This window comes from Topomyia yanbarensis, chromosome 2 (genome assembly GCF_030247195.1).
Source record: "Topomyia yanbarensis strain Yona2022 chromosome 2, ASM3024719v1, whole genome shotgun sequence".
NCBI classification, from domain to species: Eukaryota; Metazoa; Arthropoda; class Insecta; order Diptera; family Culicidae; genus Topomyia; species Topomyia yanbarensis.
The window spans coordinates 137,170,131-137,192,196 of NC_080671.1; the positions used below are offsets into that span (position 1 = coordinate 137,170,131).

At 36.6% G+C, this 22,066-nt stretch overlaps 1 protein-coding gene across 1 annotated transcript in view; it reads right to left on the minus strand.

The window, feature by feature from the left end:
* Window positions 1-19,054, minus strand: part of LOC131679793 (uncharacterized) — a 43,736-nt gene extending 24,682 nt beyond the window's left edge. Inside the window, exon 1 of the mRNA XM_058960540.1 lies at window positions 18,955-19,054. Coding sequence (XP_058816523.1) covers window positions 18,955-18,961 — 7 coding nt within the window. The 5' untranslated portion in view covers window positions 18,962-19,054. The remainder of the gene's footprint in view (window positions 1-18,954) is intronic.
* Window positions 19,055-22,066: the final 3,012 nt, after the last annotated feature.

Consider the following 22,066-nt stretch of genomic DNA (forward strand, 5'->3'; position numbering starts at 1 on the left):
GTTTCGATCCCTTAAGGTAATTATAAATGTTTGAAATGGAAAATACTTTCATCATAGAAAATATTCTGCTCGGGGTCGCCGTACACTAATTACGTAAGGCTTTTTTAGAACTATTCAAACTCGCCCTCCCCCCCAGATGAGAGTTCGTATGATTTTGGTGAACTCCCTCTCCCCCTACATAAGATTTTATCTTACTTTGTGTAATTTTAAATCATATTGTTAATTCATTAAATTATTCGATAGCGAACACGATACTTATTGAATTATTAAAAGAGAACTCAGGACAAAATTTAACTACACACCAAAAAACTATAAATTTTATCATTGACGTAATTGCAAACATGACACAATTTAACAAACCGTAATTCACGAAATGACTAAATATTAAACATCACCGTGTTCCATTTAATTTTACATGAAACATATTTTCCATGCGCAATGACATAAAATTACACTTACTGTCATACAGAACAAACGCCATATGTGGAGTAAAATTACATGATTTACGAAATTCAATGTCATGTAAAATTAAAATCAAACGTAAAACTAAGTCATTTTTGATTCTCGTATATGTCAGGATCAGGAGACGTAAATTTATACGATTTTTTCTAAGTATAAATAAATTTTAAGAGATATTTAGAAACTCCGATTTGTTCCACATAATTTGCTTCGCTATATTCCACTTCCTTTGAATCTATTTTTTTGTGATGTAGAACTCAAAAGAATTTATTACCTCTTCTGGTGTGAATTTGTTCGGAGTTTCAACTATAACGCTTATCGTACGCATAGTTCCGACATAGCTATCTTCGAATTTTCTTGAAGTAAAATACAGTTCACACTCTGGAACTATACAGCCAACAAGTTCTTTGACAATCACATGACAGAAAATTTTTCATATACCTTGCGGGTTTGAAGCGAAAGTTTGAAAAGAAGGATGTTGGTCTAACAACACGAATGGTCTCAACACTTCTTAACTCGTAAAGCAGATTGTGACTCCAGTTCCCGATCAGAACAATGTACCACCAAGAGTCAAGAAATTTCTGTAACTGCTCCAAAACCATCGACAATTAAGCCGCCCCTTACGTTGGCAACAATAAATTCCATAACTAATTTAACAATCAATCAACAATCATATTCTGTCGCTTGAGGTCTGCGTTTCCATGACCATGATGTACAGTATGTGCTCATTTTGTTTGATATATAAAATGTTATATAATAGAAGAATAAGAAATAAGAAATAGTTTCTTTTCTTATGAGAAGAATATTTTTCTTATCGATTTCATTTTTCATGCATGTTTTATGATATTACTTAAGAAAGGACAAACCTTCCCTCCCCCAGGTGAGAATTGGTAAGATATTTTGAAACACCCACTCCCCCCATATGTCCTTACGTAATTAGTGTATGACCCCTAATTAATAAATTTGCGTTAAATGATGTATTTTTTTATCAAACTGTGGTACCTACTGTTAATGTTAACCACGTCACAAAAAATCTCACCTTAAACATCAATCTAACTTTATAGCACTAGTTAACAAAGTTAGCAGTCATGGTTGAATTCGTGAGATGTGCACATGCAATGTAATCATTATAGCTAATCCCTAGAAGGGAATGCATTAAAAAATCGAAATTCAACAATTTTATATTTTTTGTTGGTATCTAAGGATCTCGACAATATGGAGTAAAATAATTACAGCACGTTTTTTATGCCAAGTCTTTCCCGATGGGGGAACAAGAAGTAATATTTGTATTGTCCATATTACACCCACAACACACTGTTCATTCTACAGCTAATTTATTTTTAAACAACCGTGCTGATTAAGCGAATTCGTCGTGATACTAGCAAAACATGCGCAATAGGTTAAATTATTGTGATATAACACCATGAGCAGATTAAAATCAAAACTTCATCCAAAAGAATTTTGTTTTGCTTATGCCGAGTTTTATCACCAAACATGGGTTCAATCTCCTTTGAATACTTGACACACAAGGCTTCTATTAAGATTGTACTATATTCAACAAATATTGCCTTGATTCGGCTGTTAATTTAACCCATAGTTTTGTACTGAAGAACCAGTAGCGCATTGGCTTGTTCCGAAAAGTACAACGCATCAGAATAAAAATATATTTCTTCGCGAGCCATCATTCTGCGAAGATAAAATTGAAGTCATCTTCGCCAATAGTTGTAAGCGATCATCGCTATGGTGAGGAATGGTTTGCTGATTCGTTTATTCGTCATTCGCTTCATAGCTTCCTCGTGCAGTTCATTCGGTCGTTCGATGAGTAGCAAGGCAAGAACGTATGGATAAGGCATTCGGGTAAACACGGATTGGCAGTCGGATTCATTCGTGGATGAATATCAACAGCAAGTTGAATATAACAGCGAAGAACGATGTTGGACGAATGCAGGTGATTAATATTCACCGTGCTTCGTCGCGATGAAGATTCTGAAGCAACATTGACTTTAGATATCAAGAGACTTATTGATGTACACAAATACAAATAACAGTATATGATACTAGGTTCAAGCAAAGAATTTTTATTCCAAAACCGTTCGATTAGTTGCCTGAAAAAACTACCCACGAAAAAAATATTTTTTACAAAAATTCAAACAATATTTTAGAAAAGCTTCATTTTGATAAGAAAACCAGAAGACTTTATTTCAGCAAAACTAGTTTAAACCAACTAATTAGGGTTACAAACAAATCGAACACAAATTTTACGGGGCTGTTATTTATTTTCCTTTACATTCATTCTCTGCCTAATTTGCTGTCGGCAATCTCTTTAAGGGTAAACAACATGTTTATTATTCATTGAAGATCGATGTCGAACTAACCAGCTTTCCCCAAGTACAACAACAAGACAAAACAATCAAAACAAACACGTCCCTAGGCGCATTCATCGGTACAAACATCTATGTCAGTAAACACGGAAAAATAAGCTATTTCCCAAGGTCACGCTCTCATACGGGTTTGGCCTTGCTGCGGTTCTACGATGAACACGTGGGGCGTGATATTAGACTGGCATACCACCGGGATCCGGGAAGAACGAAAGCCAACTTCATCAAAGCAAAGACCTCATGCGTTAAATTGCGCAAACCAATGTCGTAAAGTTGGTGATGGATGCCCGATCAGAAACACATAACAAGAATGTTTCAAAACTATATCTCCCAATGTTACTTGTTATAAATTTCTGTTATTTTAACTACTAACGAGACCAAATTTATAACACAATATGTTATGAAAATTGCATTCTGTTATAATCTTGTTATTTCATTCTGATCGGGTGGTAGCGAGTCACAGATTGCTATCAGCGTAAAAGTGTCACTCTTTGCATTAGACACATCAGTTCATCTGTGGTATAGCATGCAGCTTCTAGTATCAACAAAAAATGGTAGCGTTGCATTTCCCCTAATTTTAAATATTTTCTCGTCTCGGTTTTGTCGCCACTTCGCTTCCCTCCGGAACCAAAAATAGTAAAATATTTTCCACCCGGACGGCTGTCAACCATAGGCCAGTGCAGTGTCATTCTGGCTTCAGGCAAATGGAGGAAGTGGAACGTTAGTCAGACAGATGCGTGAAACATAGTGCAGATATTCATGTAATATAAATTCCTAATAGAGGAAATAGTTTTTCAAGTTAAAAGAAGTTTGACTACCCCACGTGTAAATCGTTCAAAAAACTCCGTTCACTAGACAATGGGTTCGCTATCAGCTTTGGAAGGAGGATATAAAACATACTTGATATTAGTTGGGATTTGTGTGCCTAGAAAAAAAAACAGAATTGTCACGAGAACTTGGGTATCCAGTAGCAAACGAACGTGGAAGACACAGAACTGTCTTGCCACCTGTATGCTGCGGAGGACACTAGACTTACAGAGGAGAAAAGGTATAGTCCACGTGAGAATAAAGTATTCATATACAGACAGGTCCTCAATTCGTCGATTGAGTACAGTGGTATATAAGCGACCGAAAATAAAAATAAACCCGCCCAAAAATCAAATTTTAAAAAAATTATTCGTTTGTTTTATTTCAGATTATTCATTTCAGTCGTGATGAGTCGTCTACCTTCCGTTAAGTAGGTGGAGCATAATCACTTCCCGTCTAACTTATCATTTATCCTTCCCCGTGAAGGATGGAGATGGGGTCGGCCGGCAATGATGGCTATCATGGTGTTAAGGATTTGAAATGGGTCGGATTGGTATGAATTCCTACTTCCTAACCAACTCTTATTAGTTAATCAGCAGTCACACATGATGAATTCAGTGTGCAATTCGTCAAAATCATCGCAACGTAACGCAATAATCGCATGTCGAAAACTTTGTCACGAACAGCAATTCTACAGAATCGTAAAACACAAACACAAAAAATAAGGTCTTTCGACCGGTCTCAACTGAATCATTCCCTGCTGTGAAATTCAGACGAAAATTGTGAAATGAAGCCCGTAAATAAGCAATAATGAGACAGAAAAATTCTAGCACAAACAAAAAGGATCACAGCATCTGCATTAGCGTTTAACTATAACAATGGTAATTCGGATCACAAAAAGTACAAAAACAGGAATGGTAATGAAAATTCCGACAACCGCTATTTTTGTGCAAAAACGTGGCGGAAACGGTAAATGAAAGTGAATTCGGGAAAAAAGCTCATTAATGATAATCGCTTAATTTGAATGTTACAAAGTAGCTGCTGTTGCCATTCATGGAACTTCACTTGCACGTTCCACACTACACTCAAGTTTTTTTTACGCGGTTTTTTTTGCGCGGTATTTTTTTACGCGGTTTTTTTTACGCGGATTTTGAAATTTACGCGGTTTTCATTTACGCGGATTTTGAAATTTACGCGGTTTTCATTTACGCGGTTTTTGAAATTTACGCGGTTTTCATTTACGCGGTTTTTGAAATTTACGCGGTCTTCATTTACGCGGATTTTGAAATTTACGCGGTTTTCATTTACGCGGATTTTGAAATTTACGTGGTTTTCATTTACGCGGATTTTGAAATTTACGCGGTTTTCATTTGCGCGGATTTTGAAATTTACGCGGTTTTCATTTACGCGGATTTTGAAATTTACGCGGTTTTCATTTACGCGGTTTTTGAAATTTACGCGGTTTTCATTTACGCGGTTTTTGAAATTTACGCGGTTTTCATTTACGCGGATTTTGAAATTTACGCGGTATCCATCAATGAGGTTCCCTTTATCGCGGATTCTTAAATTTAAGTGGTCTTCATTTACGCGGATTTTGAAATTTACGCGGTTTTCATTTACGCGGATTTTGAAATTTACGTGGTTTTCATTTACGCGGATTTTGAAATTTACGCGGTTTTCATTTGCGCGGATTTTGAAATTTACGCGGTTTTCATTTACGCGGATTTTGAAATTTACGCGGTTTTCATTTACGCGGTTTTCATTTACGCGGCTCGTATCCCCCGCGTAAAAAAAAACCTGAGTGTACTGGGATTTAGCACTCACGTGCAAGGATATTGGCGCAATTGCAGGAAAAGCATTCGAATGAAGTCCCATTACTCGTCTGCCTGAACACGCTTTCGTCGTTACATTCTTTATCGATTATGCAATTACATTTTATTCGTGCGTCATTTGGTCTCTCGTGTCGGTGCGCCTGAGAAATTTTCGTACCACCTTTCTTTTTGTGTTCGTCTGGAAATTGGGGGATTTAAATGTTGCTAGCTGTGTTCGAGAAATGAGAAACCAAGCGGACGAAAAATAAACAAAGTTTCGTTTGCTTAACAATTTAAATTTAAACACATTTCCTTATGAAATATTAAATATTACAGAATGAAGTTCTACTCGTTTATTATACTTATGTTATTAGTTCTGTTTTCCATGGTGCATCATTGGTTTTAACTTCCAATAAAGATAAATTTAACGATGTTATCATTATGCCGAATCGAAGGTTTTCAAAATATATCGAGATCAAAGCGCAGAACGCGGAGATAGAAAATGTTACGCGATTCGGAAGAATAAATTCCGTGAAAAGAAAAGAACCGGCGAAAACTTTTCCATTCGACGCACCAATTAGCCCTTGCCCGAACGGTAGCATTCGGCCTATATCTGTCAGCAGTGGGTGCGGAACGGGTGCTCGTCTTTCCCATCCTGATTCCGAGACAGTACATATTGTACCTGCCTTTGTAGCTGATCAACAAAAACAACAATACTTAAAAGAAGACGTTCAACTTGCGGTTGTCAATTCCGGTCATACTTATCTCCGAAGCGACTATGCATATAGGAACGAGTTTCTACTAAGCGGCAATAACACACCATAAACTTCGCTGACATGATGAAATAAACATTATTTTACACACTTTTCTTTCACACATGCTACGATAAATTTGGGTACACGTTGCTGGAAGCGAAAAAATACGTCCTACATGAGCACGCTCGTTTTATTCTGATTCAACTGCTTGCTTGTTTTGATTGATGATTTCATTTACTTTCGTAAAATAAATCTTGAGCAGTAGTACCAGATCCAGTAGCGAGTAACGCCGCTCAGATTCATCCAGTTAGTGCTTCAGCACCACCGTGAAAATATGGTGCCATGTGATTCAAATTAATGATCCCAAATAATCCATCCAGTGGTTCTGCTTTGGTGGGTTTGAACTTCTCGGTTTAATCGTAGTGGCTGGCATATGGGAACAGCTATTCATTAATTATATTCTTAACATTGAATAACACTACGTTTTGCCTTTTTCATATAGGAAGAACTATGCAATCACAGGTTATACGGTAATGAGTCTATTTCCACCCTGTTCCTTTTATATACCAACCGATTTAAAACTGTTGATTATAGAGCATCGTTCGTCATCGGTGTTGAATGAATTGGTTCAAAATGGTATGTTGAAAATTGGGGCCCCGATTCGAGTTTCCGTTGCATGAATGTTTTGCCATTTTCAGGCTATTTTGTCATTGTACTGGTTCTTAGGAACGAAGTAAAGATATTTCTGCGAATTGGCATTGTAGGATGAGTATTCAATAAAATAGTGCACAACCTCCCCAATAGGCTAAAAGAGACTTATTACCCTATATTTTCCTCGAAAAAGATTGAACCGATTTGCACAAAGTCGTAATGTTTTCAGAAGCCGTAATAGAATTCGCTCGGATCAGAAATGCAGTACTGGGCACATGTGTGTTCATAAGTACGGCTCCATATGAAATGATAATGATATTCGAGTGCTATTGATAAAACACTCACCTAGTACATAATCGTCTCAAAATTGTAGAACGTCACATAGCAGAGTTTATAATCTATATTAAGCTCTCGAATATATGGTACTAGAAAGTTATTATTACACAGCTTGGATAAGGATTGAGGTAGGTTTACCACCCTGAAACATATGGTTTCTTTAAAATACGTTTAAGTTCAACATAAAATTTCCGGTAACAACGTGCTCGATGGATGTCCGTATCATAACCGAACTTTATCTCATGCATTTAATTATCTTTTCCATGGAAGTTACAACTGTTATTACCTATCTCACCTAGCCAGGCGGATGGATTCGTTTGCCTATGACAGAGGTACGTATACGAATAAATATAACCCTAATTATAATTGGAAGATACTATCGTGGATCAGCGGAAACATTTTGAAATGAAATATAGGACTCATTGGTACGGTATGTAGGTCATCTAGAAATGCTGGCTATGAATCCGATTGTAAAGGGAGGTTTCAACATTACACAGTAATTCAATCTTGCGATCTACTAAATGCGTCTAAATCGTTAAATTTTGGTCAATGCGATGTTTGGAGGAATTTGTGGACATTGTAAGCCGGTTCATATAGTGTTTTTTTCGAAAGTTGTCCTACTGGAGCTGTAGAGCTAGGTTCTCGGAAGGGCTCCCCGTCAGAATCACACACTACAATTGCAGACGAGACAAGCAGTGTCGCCCACTAAAACACTGCCTAAGGCCAATTGCAGCGGATCGTGATTCTGAATGTGATACTCATTGTACAGTTCAGATATGTGCGGGCGTAAACACGTGCATCATCACGAAGGGCTCGAGCATTTGTATGTTAACGTGTTAAATCGCGTATGCGTTTGTATGTCACGTGTACTAACGTGTATGTTAGAGTGGCACGAATTTTAGAATTCAGTGGAACCGATCTAAAACTAATCGCTATGCGGCCTCATTCCACCATGCAAAATGTTGATTTGATAGGTTGCACTATATTTTAGCACAAATGGTTTAAAGTTAGTATGTGATTTAACATGGATAAACGATCCACGTTATTTAATATTTCGTAGACACGTTCCTATGTATTCTACAAATATATGCTATGCCTATTTCGGTAGATACGAGTACCGTGTACAACTTCTCCGAAGAGTGTAATAGGCTACGACTTCTGGTTCAAAAGTTATTCTTTATACAATGCTTAAGTGTCTACATCGTTGATGAAAATTGAATTTATCTGAATACTCTGGCTGATACTTCAATCAAGTTAACCGTGATATGCTAGTCATAAACCGAATTAGGCAGCTATCAACATAGGCGGTTTTATAGTTTAGATGCGAGCGTCATAAATAGATAATCTGAAGGACATGAGTTTAGGTTCTTAATTTTATTTTTTTTTGCTGCATGTAAAGCGGGAACGTTATTATGTAGAATTGTTAGTTTCAAATAAAGTAATAAGGGAGATCCTAACCGTTATTCCTGACGTGTTATTTAACTAGCGGCGAAACGCTGCGTTGTGAACATCGTTTATTGTGTATTTTAGCTAAGTTATGTTCTAACGTTATCTTAATCCTTGGATGATTTGAAGTTTTGGTTAAAATCGAATCGTGCTTCATGGCCAGAGACATTCTTACTGGCGTGTAGTGACCGATATCGCCCAGCTTACTCAATTGACCTACCTTCAGTTCACCGAGCAATCCATAGCAGTTCTAGTTCCAGCTCCGAAGGAATATAATGAACATCAGTTGAGCTTCAACTGACTTTAACTCAACTTCAAGAATCTTTCCCGCTTCAGTCTCGTTTCAATTTTAATTTGCTCAACGTATATTATTGTACCAAAAAAAATGCATAAAAATAATTCTATTACACAATTCGATCCCAAGTCCTTTTGATCCCATGTTTCTGATGATACTATCTGGACTATATTTCCGCTTTATACCAACGGCATTACTGGTGACCACAACAATTACGTCAAGGTTCACTTGATTGAAGGTTCAACTCGCCGGGTAGCCAGAGACGGCACTATTTTCATAACTTTCAGAGCAACGAAAGTTTAATTTTGCAATAACTCATGAACCAGTTGTCATAGCTATGAACTGTCTTTAGAAAAAGTTGTTCTACTTGACTGAATCTATAGAATGTAGCATGCAATTTTTTTTCAGGGGCACCAGACGGCATAGTTATGAATTTAATGATAATGTATTATTTTCTTATAGTAAAGTCCATACAAACTTAGAATCATTTGTGCCAAAACATGCTCCAACAGATTTGATTCAGATTTAGCGTAGGAGTTCGTTGAAGAATTACGAATTTTTCTAACTTGGTTCTGCGGTATTCAATTTTTTTCATACATCCTCGTGCCAACCTAGTGTATGTAACATCGCGTGTATAAATTCGATAACTATGCGCCTTTCGCATATTCGCGTGTGTTCTTGGATGATCGCGCGCGGACCGTGAAGCTAATACGTAATTTTTGGTGTACGGCTCAGATGCTAGAAGAAAGTGAGATCTTCCATATCACCAGAGTTCCCAGTCAATTCGCCGTGGAACGTATTTTCTAGTGGATATAAGCTCTATTTTTTGATTGGTCCAACTGAATTTATGGATCTAAGTTGCTAAGATGGAAGGAAATGATTTCCGGACGTGACCGATCATGATCGCGCAAACACGGATGTTCGTAGGTTCGCGCTTGAGACCGCGTTTGAAAATTTATAAGTGCTGAGACGTTCACCTTATCACCGGGATGTTATCATATTTGCGCGATCGCGGGGGTAGGTGTCATGGATTGTCGCGAAGGGCTTAAGCATTTGTATGTTAACGTGTTTGTTTGTACGTGAATTCGTGTGTATAATTTCGATTTTATCATCAGGCGGTTTTTTTTCTTGAATGATCGCGCGCGGACCGTGAATCTGACATTAAATTTTTAGTATATGGTACAGATGGTAGAAGAGAGTCAATTTTCCCATATCACCAGTTCCCGGTCATGTCGCCATGGAATTTGTTGTCTAGTGAATATGAGCGTCATTTTTTTGATTGGTCAAACACAAGACATGAGTATAGGCTGCTATGACCGAGGTTAGACTGCCGGACGAGACTGTTTCATGATCCCGCGAGTGGCGGGTTAATGCTTGAGACCGCGTTTGTAAGCTAATAGGTGCTACGTTTACTTAACTACCGGGGTGTTTTAAAGTTGGCGAAATCGCGGGTATAATTATGTGTAGATGATTGCATTTGGATGGTTGCGTTCGTGGCCAGCTTTGTATTATCGCGAAGGCCACGAGCGTTTGTACCTTTGTACCTATATGAATATAGACAGACTATAGTATAGAGATATAGTAATAAAAGGAATCACAACATGCCGAATAAAGAAAAAAAGATGCAAAGATATTGATTAAAAGAGTACAAATTGACCTAATATTTTGGTAGACATGAGTTATGAAGAAGCAAACTAAGAGAACTACAAAAGAAACAGACTAATGAAGTAGAATAGAAAAACACATGTAACAAGCAATCAAACTACTTCAACTCGTCCAAAAGCATCCATTCCCTGTCACAAATACTCAGACGAACACATACACAGATAGACATACAACTACTATATAACAATTGTACACAAGTACTAAAAATTTCAATTATTACAAAACGACGAATAATAGGTTTCTACTTATGTTTTTGTTAATTTAATTTAATTTAATTAGCCTGTACACGATGACGAAATCGACCGATACATGGACACACAATGACCTCCACTGTGAGCCCCGTCCACCAACACTGCCATTAAACTGTGGAACAATGTCATCAAACGCGGTTCATAACAAAAGTCAAACAACGTCGGCCACGCCAGCGCGCACAGGCTAGTGATTGAACGATAGTATGGGCAAACGCAGAGTATGAAAAAACATAAAAAAGGCCCATAAGCCCTCTCGGTCTCCTCGATGCGCCACTATCGAGGCGTAATGCAATAATCATCTTAAAGCAATTGTCCGTCAGGGGTTCTGTAGCACTGATGCACGCAATATGCTTGATGATGTTAGCAATACCGTCAAGCCCCTCAACCTAGGGGAGGGTGTATGCCGTTTCATATAGTATTGTGATTCTAATGATTAATCTCCCCAACAGGGAAATATAATTATCATCAGCATTTTTGAACTACATGTATTGAAATCATGCCTTGGGCAAATTTGTAGAGCATGATTTTGGTAGCAACCTCGCTCAAAACATAAAGGTTTTATATTTGATACCTACGACATGACACACAAGCTTCTTAAGTTATGGCCACGGCTGAGAAATAGTTGATGCTTCGGATTTGATCTGCTTAAATATTTTACGAAGGTTTTGCTCTCTATTGTTTTAACCCTTCTTATATTAAACATTATACTTGCGATGTATATATTTTTTATAATATTATTATATTACATTTTATTCGTTTAAGTATTCAATACTTTTATTTTCACTATTATAACTATAGTCATGTTTTCATGATATTTATTTATTTCATTATTTGGGTAGAGATTCCTGCATGCGGGCATCATACGAACTGTGTCATGAATTAAGGCACTGACTTCCTAATTCTTCGAAATTATGTAGTTATTATTAATATTCCTATCTGTCTTGGCACGACAAGTTTGACACGCTCTACTCACACAAACCATCAGGCAGTGCTGTAACGAGTATTGTAAATGCCGCTTCTCAAACGTCTGAATTTTATTGTCGGAAGGAGATTCTTTGCCCCTGTGGAGTGCGCATAACAACTTCTGCCTATGGATCCAACTTTTTTTGGCCCTCCATATAACGGTAAATTGAAAGTCGTTTGCTAGCATCATTTGGCTTTGCTGTTAAAAGCAACAGCAGCACCCGGCGTAGTGCTTGCACTGATGGTGGTTAGAGCATTGCAAAAAAAATGTTTTTTTTTTGATTCTCGAAGGCCCTTCCTCTCATGTGGTAAATGCCAAAGTAAGCTCAGATAGCAAATTTCAGATGATTTGGACAATTTTAGACTCCCGTCCACTTCGCTTGAAATTTATAAAATTGGTACTATGGGAAAATTTGAGAGAAAAATATATCAAATGCTATAACTTTTGAAGTAGCACTCAGAAAATTTCAATTTATGCTTTTTTTTAAGGAAATAACCTTGGTATTTCTTTTTCTCGAAAAATACAGGAAAGTGGGGTACTAGGTCATTTTGTTCCCGAAATCCCCTATTTTTAATATTTTTGCCGCTCCGTGATGCAAATCATACATATTTTGCTGTTTTCTAATGTGGAAAGATTTCAGAATTTGAATGAAATCTTTTTGACCTTTGTACGAATACGAGAAGTTGGGGTTATAGGGCATTTTGTCATTCATAATAAATTTTATCATTTTCTCGTGCATATATCTCTATTATTCTTCCATCAATTTTAATAAAATGTAACTTATTAAACACAGAAAATTCTTAGAAATAAAACAAAAATAAATTCGTTACCGGTAAAATTCAGAAATATCAATTTTTTATATTAACACTACAAATAACTTTTTTTTCAATTAATGTCCTAATGCCCCAACTTCCCCTATTTTTCCAGGAATGAAACTTTTCTCATGTGATTCCTAAGCGTATTTCACTAAAACACTAAAAGTAGCAAATTAAATAAGAATGTATTGTTAAATGGAGTTAATATGTGCGATTTAATGATAAAAATGTGAAATCGAGACAAAATCGAGAAAATTTGATGCTTCTGAATTTTACCGGTAACGAATCTATTTTTATTTTGTTCCTAAGAATTTTCTGCATTCAGCCCTTTTATTAAAATTAAGTGAAGAATAAGAGAGATATATACACGAGAAAATCATAAAATTTAATATGAATGGCAAAATACCCTATAACCCCAACTTTTCGTATTCGGACAAAGGTCAAAAAGGTTCCATTCGATTTCTGAGATTTTTTCACATTAGAAAAAACTGCAAAATATGTATGATTTGCATGACAGAGCAGAATTTTTTTTAAATGGGGGATTTTGGGGACATAATGACCCAGTACCCCACTTCCCCTGTATTTTTCGAGAAACAGAAATGTCTCCATTCAAATATCAAGGTTATTTCTTTTAGAAAGAGGTATAAATTGTAATTTTCTTAGTCCTACTTCAAAATTTATTGCATTTAATATATTTTTCCTCCATATTTTCCCATAGTACCAATTTCAAAAATTTCAAGCGAGGTGGGCGGGGGTCTAGAATTGTCCAAATGATGTGAGATTTGGCATCTGAGCTTACTTTGACATTTGTCACAATATGAAAGGGTGGCCTTTGAGAATTAAAAAACAATTTGTTTTTTGCAATGCCCTAATGGTGGTTTCACTACATCATCATCATCAGTACCTTCGACATTATTACCCGTAATAATTAAGATGAAAGATTAATGCAGGGTAGATAGAAGCATCAATTGTCTTCTCCGAATCGTTCCTACCATTTATAAGTTTCAAGATATTCAATCTCATAATCCAAAACTGCTTTTCTCGAAATGTTAAATGGCGTTTGTCATAAGGGTCCATCCATAAATGACATAGCATCATATGGGTGAGGAGGGAGATAGTTTGTGACAACACGGGGGTAGGGGGTCATGTCATTCTACGTAGCTTTTTTGAGGAGCATAAGATTTTTTATTCTTGAAAAAATTGATTTCTTTCTTTTTGTATAACCTTTAACCCTTTCATGCCCAACTTTTTTCTAGTGCATGTAAGGTTTTAAAACTATTTTTCCTTGAAAACAGTGGGATCAACAAACACGAAAAGCCTTTTTTCATAAATATAGGTGCTCCCCTGGCAGTGCTAGAAGCTGCTCAATTTTTACCTTCTAATGCTCAATACAATTCTCCTATAATATTTACAAGAGTCCAGTTATGTGAAAAACTTAGCCAAAGACAGCCTAAATTGATAAGCTTTATCATTTTTCAATAATATTGCACCATACCGAAGATATATGAAAAATTCATTTTCCATCATCAACAAAAACTGTCCCTGGCAGCACTGCTCCATCGGAATCCAATCAGACTAATTGCAATAACTTCAGTTCTAGAGCTGATCCTGGTAACTGTTAATGCTCGAATGAAAGGCAACAGTCACATTTATTAGCCTTACTTATTATTTTTGTCATCAAATCTAGCCCCAATGAAAAGTTATAACTGTTTAAAAACGTTGTTGTCCACAAACAACATGGTCATGAATGGGTTAATAATAATATTTATAGAATACTTTTTTCCGTAAAGTAGAATCGTCAAACCGAAGGTATAGGAACAAGTTAAAATAAAAACAAAATCGATTATTCTACATTTTGTAAAAGTAGCATATTTCAAAAATATTCTCTAAAAAAATCAGTTTAATCGAAATTTGAAAAATAATATTTTTCCGATACAATTAAAGATAATTTTTGCGCTAAAAATTGAAAACCGTAGCTATGCAAAACTAGCAATTAACTATCAGATTCTCCAGACCAGAAAAATTTCAAAAGATTCCATACCCGTAAGCAAAACAGTTGGTGATCACACAGAATGACGATTTGAGTCTAACTACGGAATACTACTTAAATCTAGATGTGTTCAAATGTATAGTATTCGGCTGAATATCTGCCGCTGCAGCTGAGACACTAGTACTTTTGTACGCAAGTCCTGATTCTGGAACTTAATAAGACAAAAAATCTGCGGAAGTTATTATTTTTATCGGCCTGATGTTACGGCAGGTGTACCCGAGGTATACCGAGCATTTAAAGCATTTATTGCAGGTAATGTTAGAAGTCAACTTACAATATTCTAAAGCGTTTCCTTATAAATGATCCCAAATCCAAGGTATAAGCGAATTATTTGGTTCCTGTACTGAATGAATTACACTGATAAATTCTTTGATAATTTTCGAACAGTACAACTCAGTTTTAGGGGAGTTGTCGTGAAGCTACGTCATTATCAGGGGGGTGTTCAAAGGTTTGTGATGAAATGCTACGATGAAGGAGGAGGTGTTGAAATCCGCTTCAAAAATGCTACGTCATTTATGGATGCAGCCTTTAAAAACTTTTTTTATTATTGTATATTTTTGAAAATTTAGGAATAAAAAACTTACTTCCAGAGATTTTATCATCAAAAATAGGTTAAATTTCATGATAAAAATACCTTTTGAATGGCATGATAACATTTATCACTCTTTAAAACTTTTTCATTATTGCATATTTTCGAAGATTTAAGAAAGAAAAAGATTCTTCTAGATTTTTTTCTACAATCTAGCATTATTATACTGCCACAAATTCCCTTGTCAAAGAGAAAGTTACAGGCAATTTTGTGGGTCTTTTGAAAAACCTATTGTTGTTGATGGAGAACCGCGAATAACTTCTGAAAAGGTCTAATAAAACAAAATAACAGTATTATTAAAAAAAATCAAAATATCTCGAGAACCGTTAAGGAATTTTTTTTATTAAGACCATTTTGATTTGAAATGGCGTTTAGAATCATATTCAAAAAGAAAATTGTATTTTTGACTGCAAACAGTATGAATTATAAAAATATGCTAAAAGTTGTTGGTAGGAAAACTTTTTATTGAAAGCTTCTCCGTGAACCAAATACACTGAAAAAGTTTCTTTTACGTCTCGAAACCGATAAACATTACATTGTTGACATTTTATGATGGGGTAACGCGAATAACTTTTGGAATGGGAATAATTACCCGAATTCATTGTTTATGCAGGACTAAAATTCCAAATATCTCGACAAATATTTGTCGGAAGATTTTTGTTAAATGCATTTTAATTTAAAATGATACTTAGAATTATATTCCGTAATAAAATTACAATTTCGAAAGTCAGTTAGTATGAAATTTAAATTTGCTTTTTTTCTCTTTAGGTTTTGTTGACAAAATATAAAAAAACTAGCTACCCGCCGAGCGTTGCTGCCACTTTCAACGAAATAGCAGTAAAACACAATTTGTTTCGAAGTACCGTCTGGCGGGTAGATAATCCCCAACCAATAGCACACAGACACGCTTCATAACTAATGTCTACTACGTATATTTTTTACGGCAATCGGTTAAGCCGTTTAGGAGTCCATAAATCACATACATGCAAATATTGACTTTTATATATTAAAAATTAAAAAAATGGGTCTTTTGCAATTTAAATTTTCAACCCAATTTTTTGTTTTTGTGAAAAATGACACATAATTTTTATCAGTGTAGATTTTTATCGTACTTAGTATTTAGTTATCATTCCCTGTAACTCGTTTTCAGATAGTTTTGCTGTTTAAGGTAATCGAACAAAAAATCTTGAAATTAATGCACGTAGAAACGTCTACGCCCTTTTGAAAATTTTCTCCTGTATCAAAATATAGCAATTGGTAGAGAAAATCATGGAGATTCATAAATCGAACATAACTCCAAAATTTTGTTCGAATCGATGATGGTCATATTTTGCGGTCGGCCAGTTTCTCATGGAATTCCTCTATAGAGTGTTGAGGGGCATGAAATAAATAATCATTATGATGAATAAAAAAATACAAAGCATCTCGAAAAACATTAATTTTGAACTACTTTGCTTGTAAAAAGTTACTTACAACTCTTGATTAACAGATATTTGTCCATAATTTGGTGAAAATTTCCTCGCTTTCCAATGGAATCTCAAGAATAAGGATATAAAGCATATTTTCAGGCTAGAATCTTATTAGTGGCACTTATTAGTGGATTACAATAAAAATTTAATAATGAAATAATTGAACCTTTAAATTAACCTTTTTTCACACAATTAAAATTATGGATCAATCCGACCCCAAAAAATCGACTATGCCACTGCAGTGTAACCAATCTACGAATATCTAGGGCGGCGTCTGACTGTCTAGATAGAAATAACGTGACTCCAGAGGCAAATGGTACATCAAACACATTCCAAGGACTTTGTTTCAGCAATTTCGGACCAACTTGGATATGAGAACGATAGTCGATTCTAAGCTTGTACAGTCTTGTCTGTTTTACTTTCGATGTGGGAAAATGTGTATAGGGTGGCTTACTTGTTCCGTTCAATCTGGTAACCCTAACAGGCAAACGATGATGTAAGACTTTTTTGTTTGAAACAACAACCAGACATAATGAATGGTGTCATAGAATGTAGGCTTGTTAGCCCTCAAGCCGTATAATGGTACCCTCGTCGCGAGTTTTATGCCTTATGGAATGAAGGAATAACGTGCTGAATTTCATCGCATGGCTCCACGTGATGGAGCAGTGGGAGAACGTAGTCCACAGTGCGTGAGACAATCGTACACGAAAACTAACGCGGTGTACGACCTTGTGGTATGCCTTAGAGGTGAAAAGCAATAGAAAACTATGAATAGAAAGCAAGGTACACTTGTCGGACCGACATGACCAATCAAGATGTGGGGTAGAAATGAAACATTGACTCAAATTATTTTATAAATACAATGTATATTATAAACCAACAATATTTTAAAAGGTATCAGTGATTTTGTTGCTTGCAATATATAGCTACTCTATTTCCTAGAGTAGCTATTCGCATTTGCTTCTAGTGATATACCAACAGAAACAAACTGTTGGCTTTGCAATCTCACAAATGACAGCTGCACAATGAATTTTATATTCAACGAACTGCTACGCAAAACGATTCTCCTCTGCACTTTACCGGAATGCATTGCCCTGTTTAAGTTGCAAATAGGATTAGCTACCACCTTCCCCCCATCAATGTAGTGCCAATTGCACAACCGAAGCAAACGAATGCGCCTTCCATCCCATAAAAATTCACTTTCAGTTCTAGCATCTAAATCCTTGAAAAGAAAACCTAGTTTTCCGTTTCCGCGCTCACTGCCAAGTTCAATCCCTAATTCCTAGGTACACAAACGACATGCAGTGGTGAACATTCCCAACATTAGTGAAAGCATAACATTGCAGAATTAAAACCATCAACAACAAAAAATACAACTTAGTTGGCACGAAAGAAGGGACAACCGCACCGTCGCATCGAAGGGAAAATGATACTCAAGCAAGGGTTGGTTGGTGCAGGGTTTCGCTTTCAGCACCAAGTAGTCGAGCAAAGCGATAATTCCAAACACACGCCCGTCACCCTGAGCTAACACAGTGTGGGTGATATTTATTAAGCCGTTATGACATTTTCCTGTAGCACCCGTCCCTATAGCAACACACAAATGTTTCATAACGAAGGCAGATGAGATTGCGGAATATGTATTAATTCCCGCGACATTTCTCCCTAATTACAACGCATGCCATTATATCCGCTGGTAAGCACGGCTTGCATGCTGAAACAATCTCAACGTGTTGAGTACATCGGAATCGGGTTGTTTACTTTTGTCGTCATTTTCCCACTGACAGATAGTTGCCATCTCAAAATTCTGATAGCAGGTTTTCTCATAAGTCAGTCGTCTTAGAATAAAGCCACTGTCAAGCAGTAAATATATTTTTAGTTTCAATAAAGTAGCTATTCTAGCCCTACAATTGTCCTGACTGTAAAGTCGTACAATTCTGTGTTCTGATATCTTTACGCGAATATAGTAATGAATGTATGAAACACACTCTATGATTCTGCTAACGCACTTGCACATATTTAAGTGATCCTGTTTAATATAGCAGTTTGGTTGTAAGATTTGCGGTTTTAATATTCGTCGCTATTTTACAATAAGAGTCTTCAGTTTCTACGATCTGAAGTATCTATGTTTCATATTCAGAGGATACAGCAATTCATATATGTAGTGCAATATTGACGGGGTAAAGTATATGTGTATATCAGCAGATTAGACTTACCATCCATACAGATGTATTTCACTCGAACAATCCCTTCTTGCCAAATTACTGCGAAAGGATGATCCTGGGCAAACACAAAGCTGCAATGATTCTGTCCGGAGCACCTAAAAAAAAGAAATATAATGTAAATTACAAAATTTTCAAATACATATCAAGGGATGAAACTTATCACACTGAAAAGCAAAGCGTTGTTTGAATCCTTGGTGGAAATATTCTCTTACTCAATTTGAACCAATGGATTGACAAAGTTGTTCTGATAAATCTGGAGCTCTGAATGTATGAAAATAAAAGAAATAATTGGGAAGAATTACAGCCCATTTTCTTGATTGGCTAGCTACACTGTAGCTAAGAAATGCGTTGGTATAAAGGACAGTTCCAGTTCACAAACTTAATGTAAACTACTTCGGTGATAACAACATTTTTTTTACATCCAATAACACTATTCTTTTAACTGGGTTGCGGGTCAATTAGCAGAAAGCCATTTGGCCGAATGTCTTTCGGCAAAGTGTCATTTGGTTTGGGCGGCAATATGCCGTTAGGTCGAATGCCGAAGGGTTGTTTGGTGAAAAACTGTTAGGCCGAAAGGATCATTTGGTCGAATACCATTTGGGAGAACGTTATTTGACCGAGTGCCATTTAACCGAATGTCAGTTTGCCGAATACTGGTTTGCCAACGGCAATTTAATCGAATATCACAATTTAAATGATTTTTTTAAATTTTTTAATACATACATAAATGTGTTGTGATATAATAACGGGTGGAAGAAAAAAACAATAATTTCGATGCGAATAAATGATCTTACTTAGCACGACCGATAACACGGTGCTACAGTGTTTTTGTGCAATCCGGCTTGAACCTTCATTCGATCCGGTCACAAATCTTGATAGCTCCTAGTTTACCAAAAGTTTTTTACAGCAACAGTCTTTCTCAAGACTACACATATTTCTTACTCGATCAGGCTTTCTCAAGACTACCTATACCTATACCATCATGAAGAAATGTTCAATTCATCCAGCATGTCTGGGTCTTCCCAGAAAGGTCGTGTACCAAATATTAAACATAAACGTAAAAGGGTAACTTCACCGAAAATTCAATCGACTGTATCGATTTTGTTGGCTATTTTCGGCAAATTTGAGACTAAGAGAAACGAAAGCAATGAAATTGAAAGACGGATAGGTATTCTAGAGCGAATCAGTTATAAACTTAGAACGGAAAACTAGAACTAGGCAGGCTCATATGGGCATGATCGAAAGGAAATGTGAAGAATTCTTTGCCTTCTGCAGAGTAGGAGTTGGGCGTTTCACTCAAGTCTACCGCATGGTCTATGGTAGAACATAACTCATCATCATGTTTTACCGCCGACGCCGAGGATTTGTGAAGAATTTTTTGCCGGCGTCGGCGGTAAAACATGATGATGAGTTATGTTCTACCATAGACCATGCGGTAGACTTGGGTGAAACGCCCAACTCCTACTCTGCAAAAGGCAAAGAATTCTTCACATTTCCTTTCGATCATGCCCATATGAGCCTGCCTAGTTCTAGTTTTCCGTTCTAAGTTTATAACTGATTCGCTCTAGAATACCTATCCGTCTTTCAATTTCATTGCTTTCGTTTCTCTTAGTCTCAAATTTGCCGAAAATAGCCAACAAAATCGATACAGTAGAACCTTGCGGCAATTAAAACATAGTAACATAACAAAATTCAATCGATTGTAGTACCTCATTCGATGTTTTAACCGTATGTGAAGCTGAAGAAATTTGTAAATTTGCTCGCATGGTGCGTAATGCCAATGCGCAGAAGCAGCTATCTCCTCCCCCGATAACAGTAATAACCTCCAACGTCAGAGCCTTTCGAACTGAGCTTTCGACGTTCCTTTCGGACGTTGGCCGAAGAGGTGAATGTAGTGTTACATCGGATGGCTTTTCCTGTATCTTCAGTAGCGACTAGCTCAAATGGCGCGTTCCTCATGGTGATCGGATATTTATGCCTTGCCGTGATTTGCCTTTCTATCATTTCCTGATGGGGAGGATTGTGGCAGTGGTAAGGTTAGGTATAAATAAAATAACGACACAGAGAACATAGACAATACGGAAGTATTTTTCACTCCTAAAGGAATAAAAGACATGAGCAACTATATCAACAACCCCAAGGGGGTATTGGGATAACTAAACGACTACACCCCCGAAGAGATATTGTCATTCAAATGCGGCTTAAACTGTAGCTCTGTGCTACACTGGGTTAGTAAAAATAGTTTCAGCAATCGGATTTACAAAGATCACACGAATAATACTCAGTACGCTGAATAGTAGCCATGTGATAATTTAGTTCGCAACGTCTAGTCTTGCAATTGTACTTGGATAAATGCAGCAAATTTTTTGACATTTTCAAACCCACATCCGGCAGAAAAGTTTATATTTGAACGTAATTTTACAAACAACGCCAGTCGTAGACATGTTCGGATGCAGCCCAGGAGTGAATCTTGTGCTTTATTCAACTTATCGACAGTCGTAGAACTGGTTCTGAACCAACGAAGTCTGGCGCAACACCAGCTCTAGCCAATCGTTTTAAAAGGAAAACTGCATGTGAGTGTAAGGTCACTGGGGCCAAGTGCAGTCTTTTTTGGTTAGTTGAGGGATCTATTGGGTTACTGTTCCAAAGTCCAGTAACTTTGAGACGATATGCACAAGAAAGCACTACTTGTTTCACAAATACAGTGATTTTATGTTCAAGAATGCCTCTACAGCCGCAATAGATGTTGTCGAGAACGCATCAGTCATCGCCATCAAGGCCATCTTCTGAAGATGGTTTTGCTTTGATTTGATTTTCACGACGTTTCCCGTCTGTCATCAAACAAGGCACCCGTATGTCAGTATTGGTCTAACAATTGTTGTTTACATTCGCTGAATGTTCTTGGGTTTAAGTCCCCAAGATTTGCCGAAAGTCCGTTTTAATTGGCAGAAGGCCATGCAAGCTTTCTTGATCCTGAAATCGATGTGAGCTGTCCAATTAGGTTTTGATTTTGCCGATAATACATAAAAGTCAAGAAATACCCCAACGTACTTAGCTTGATCTGCGACAGTAATTTCAGAATCACAGAACTGCAACTGCTCAA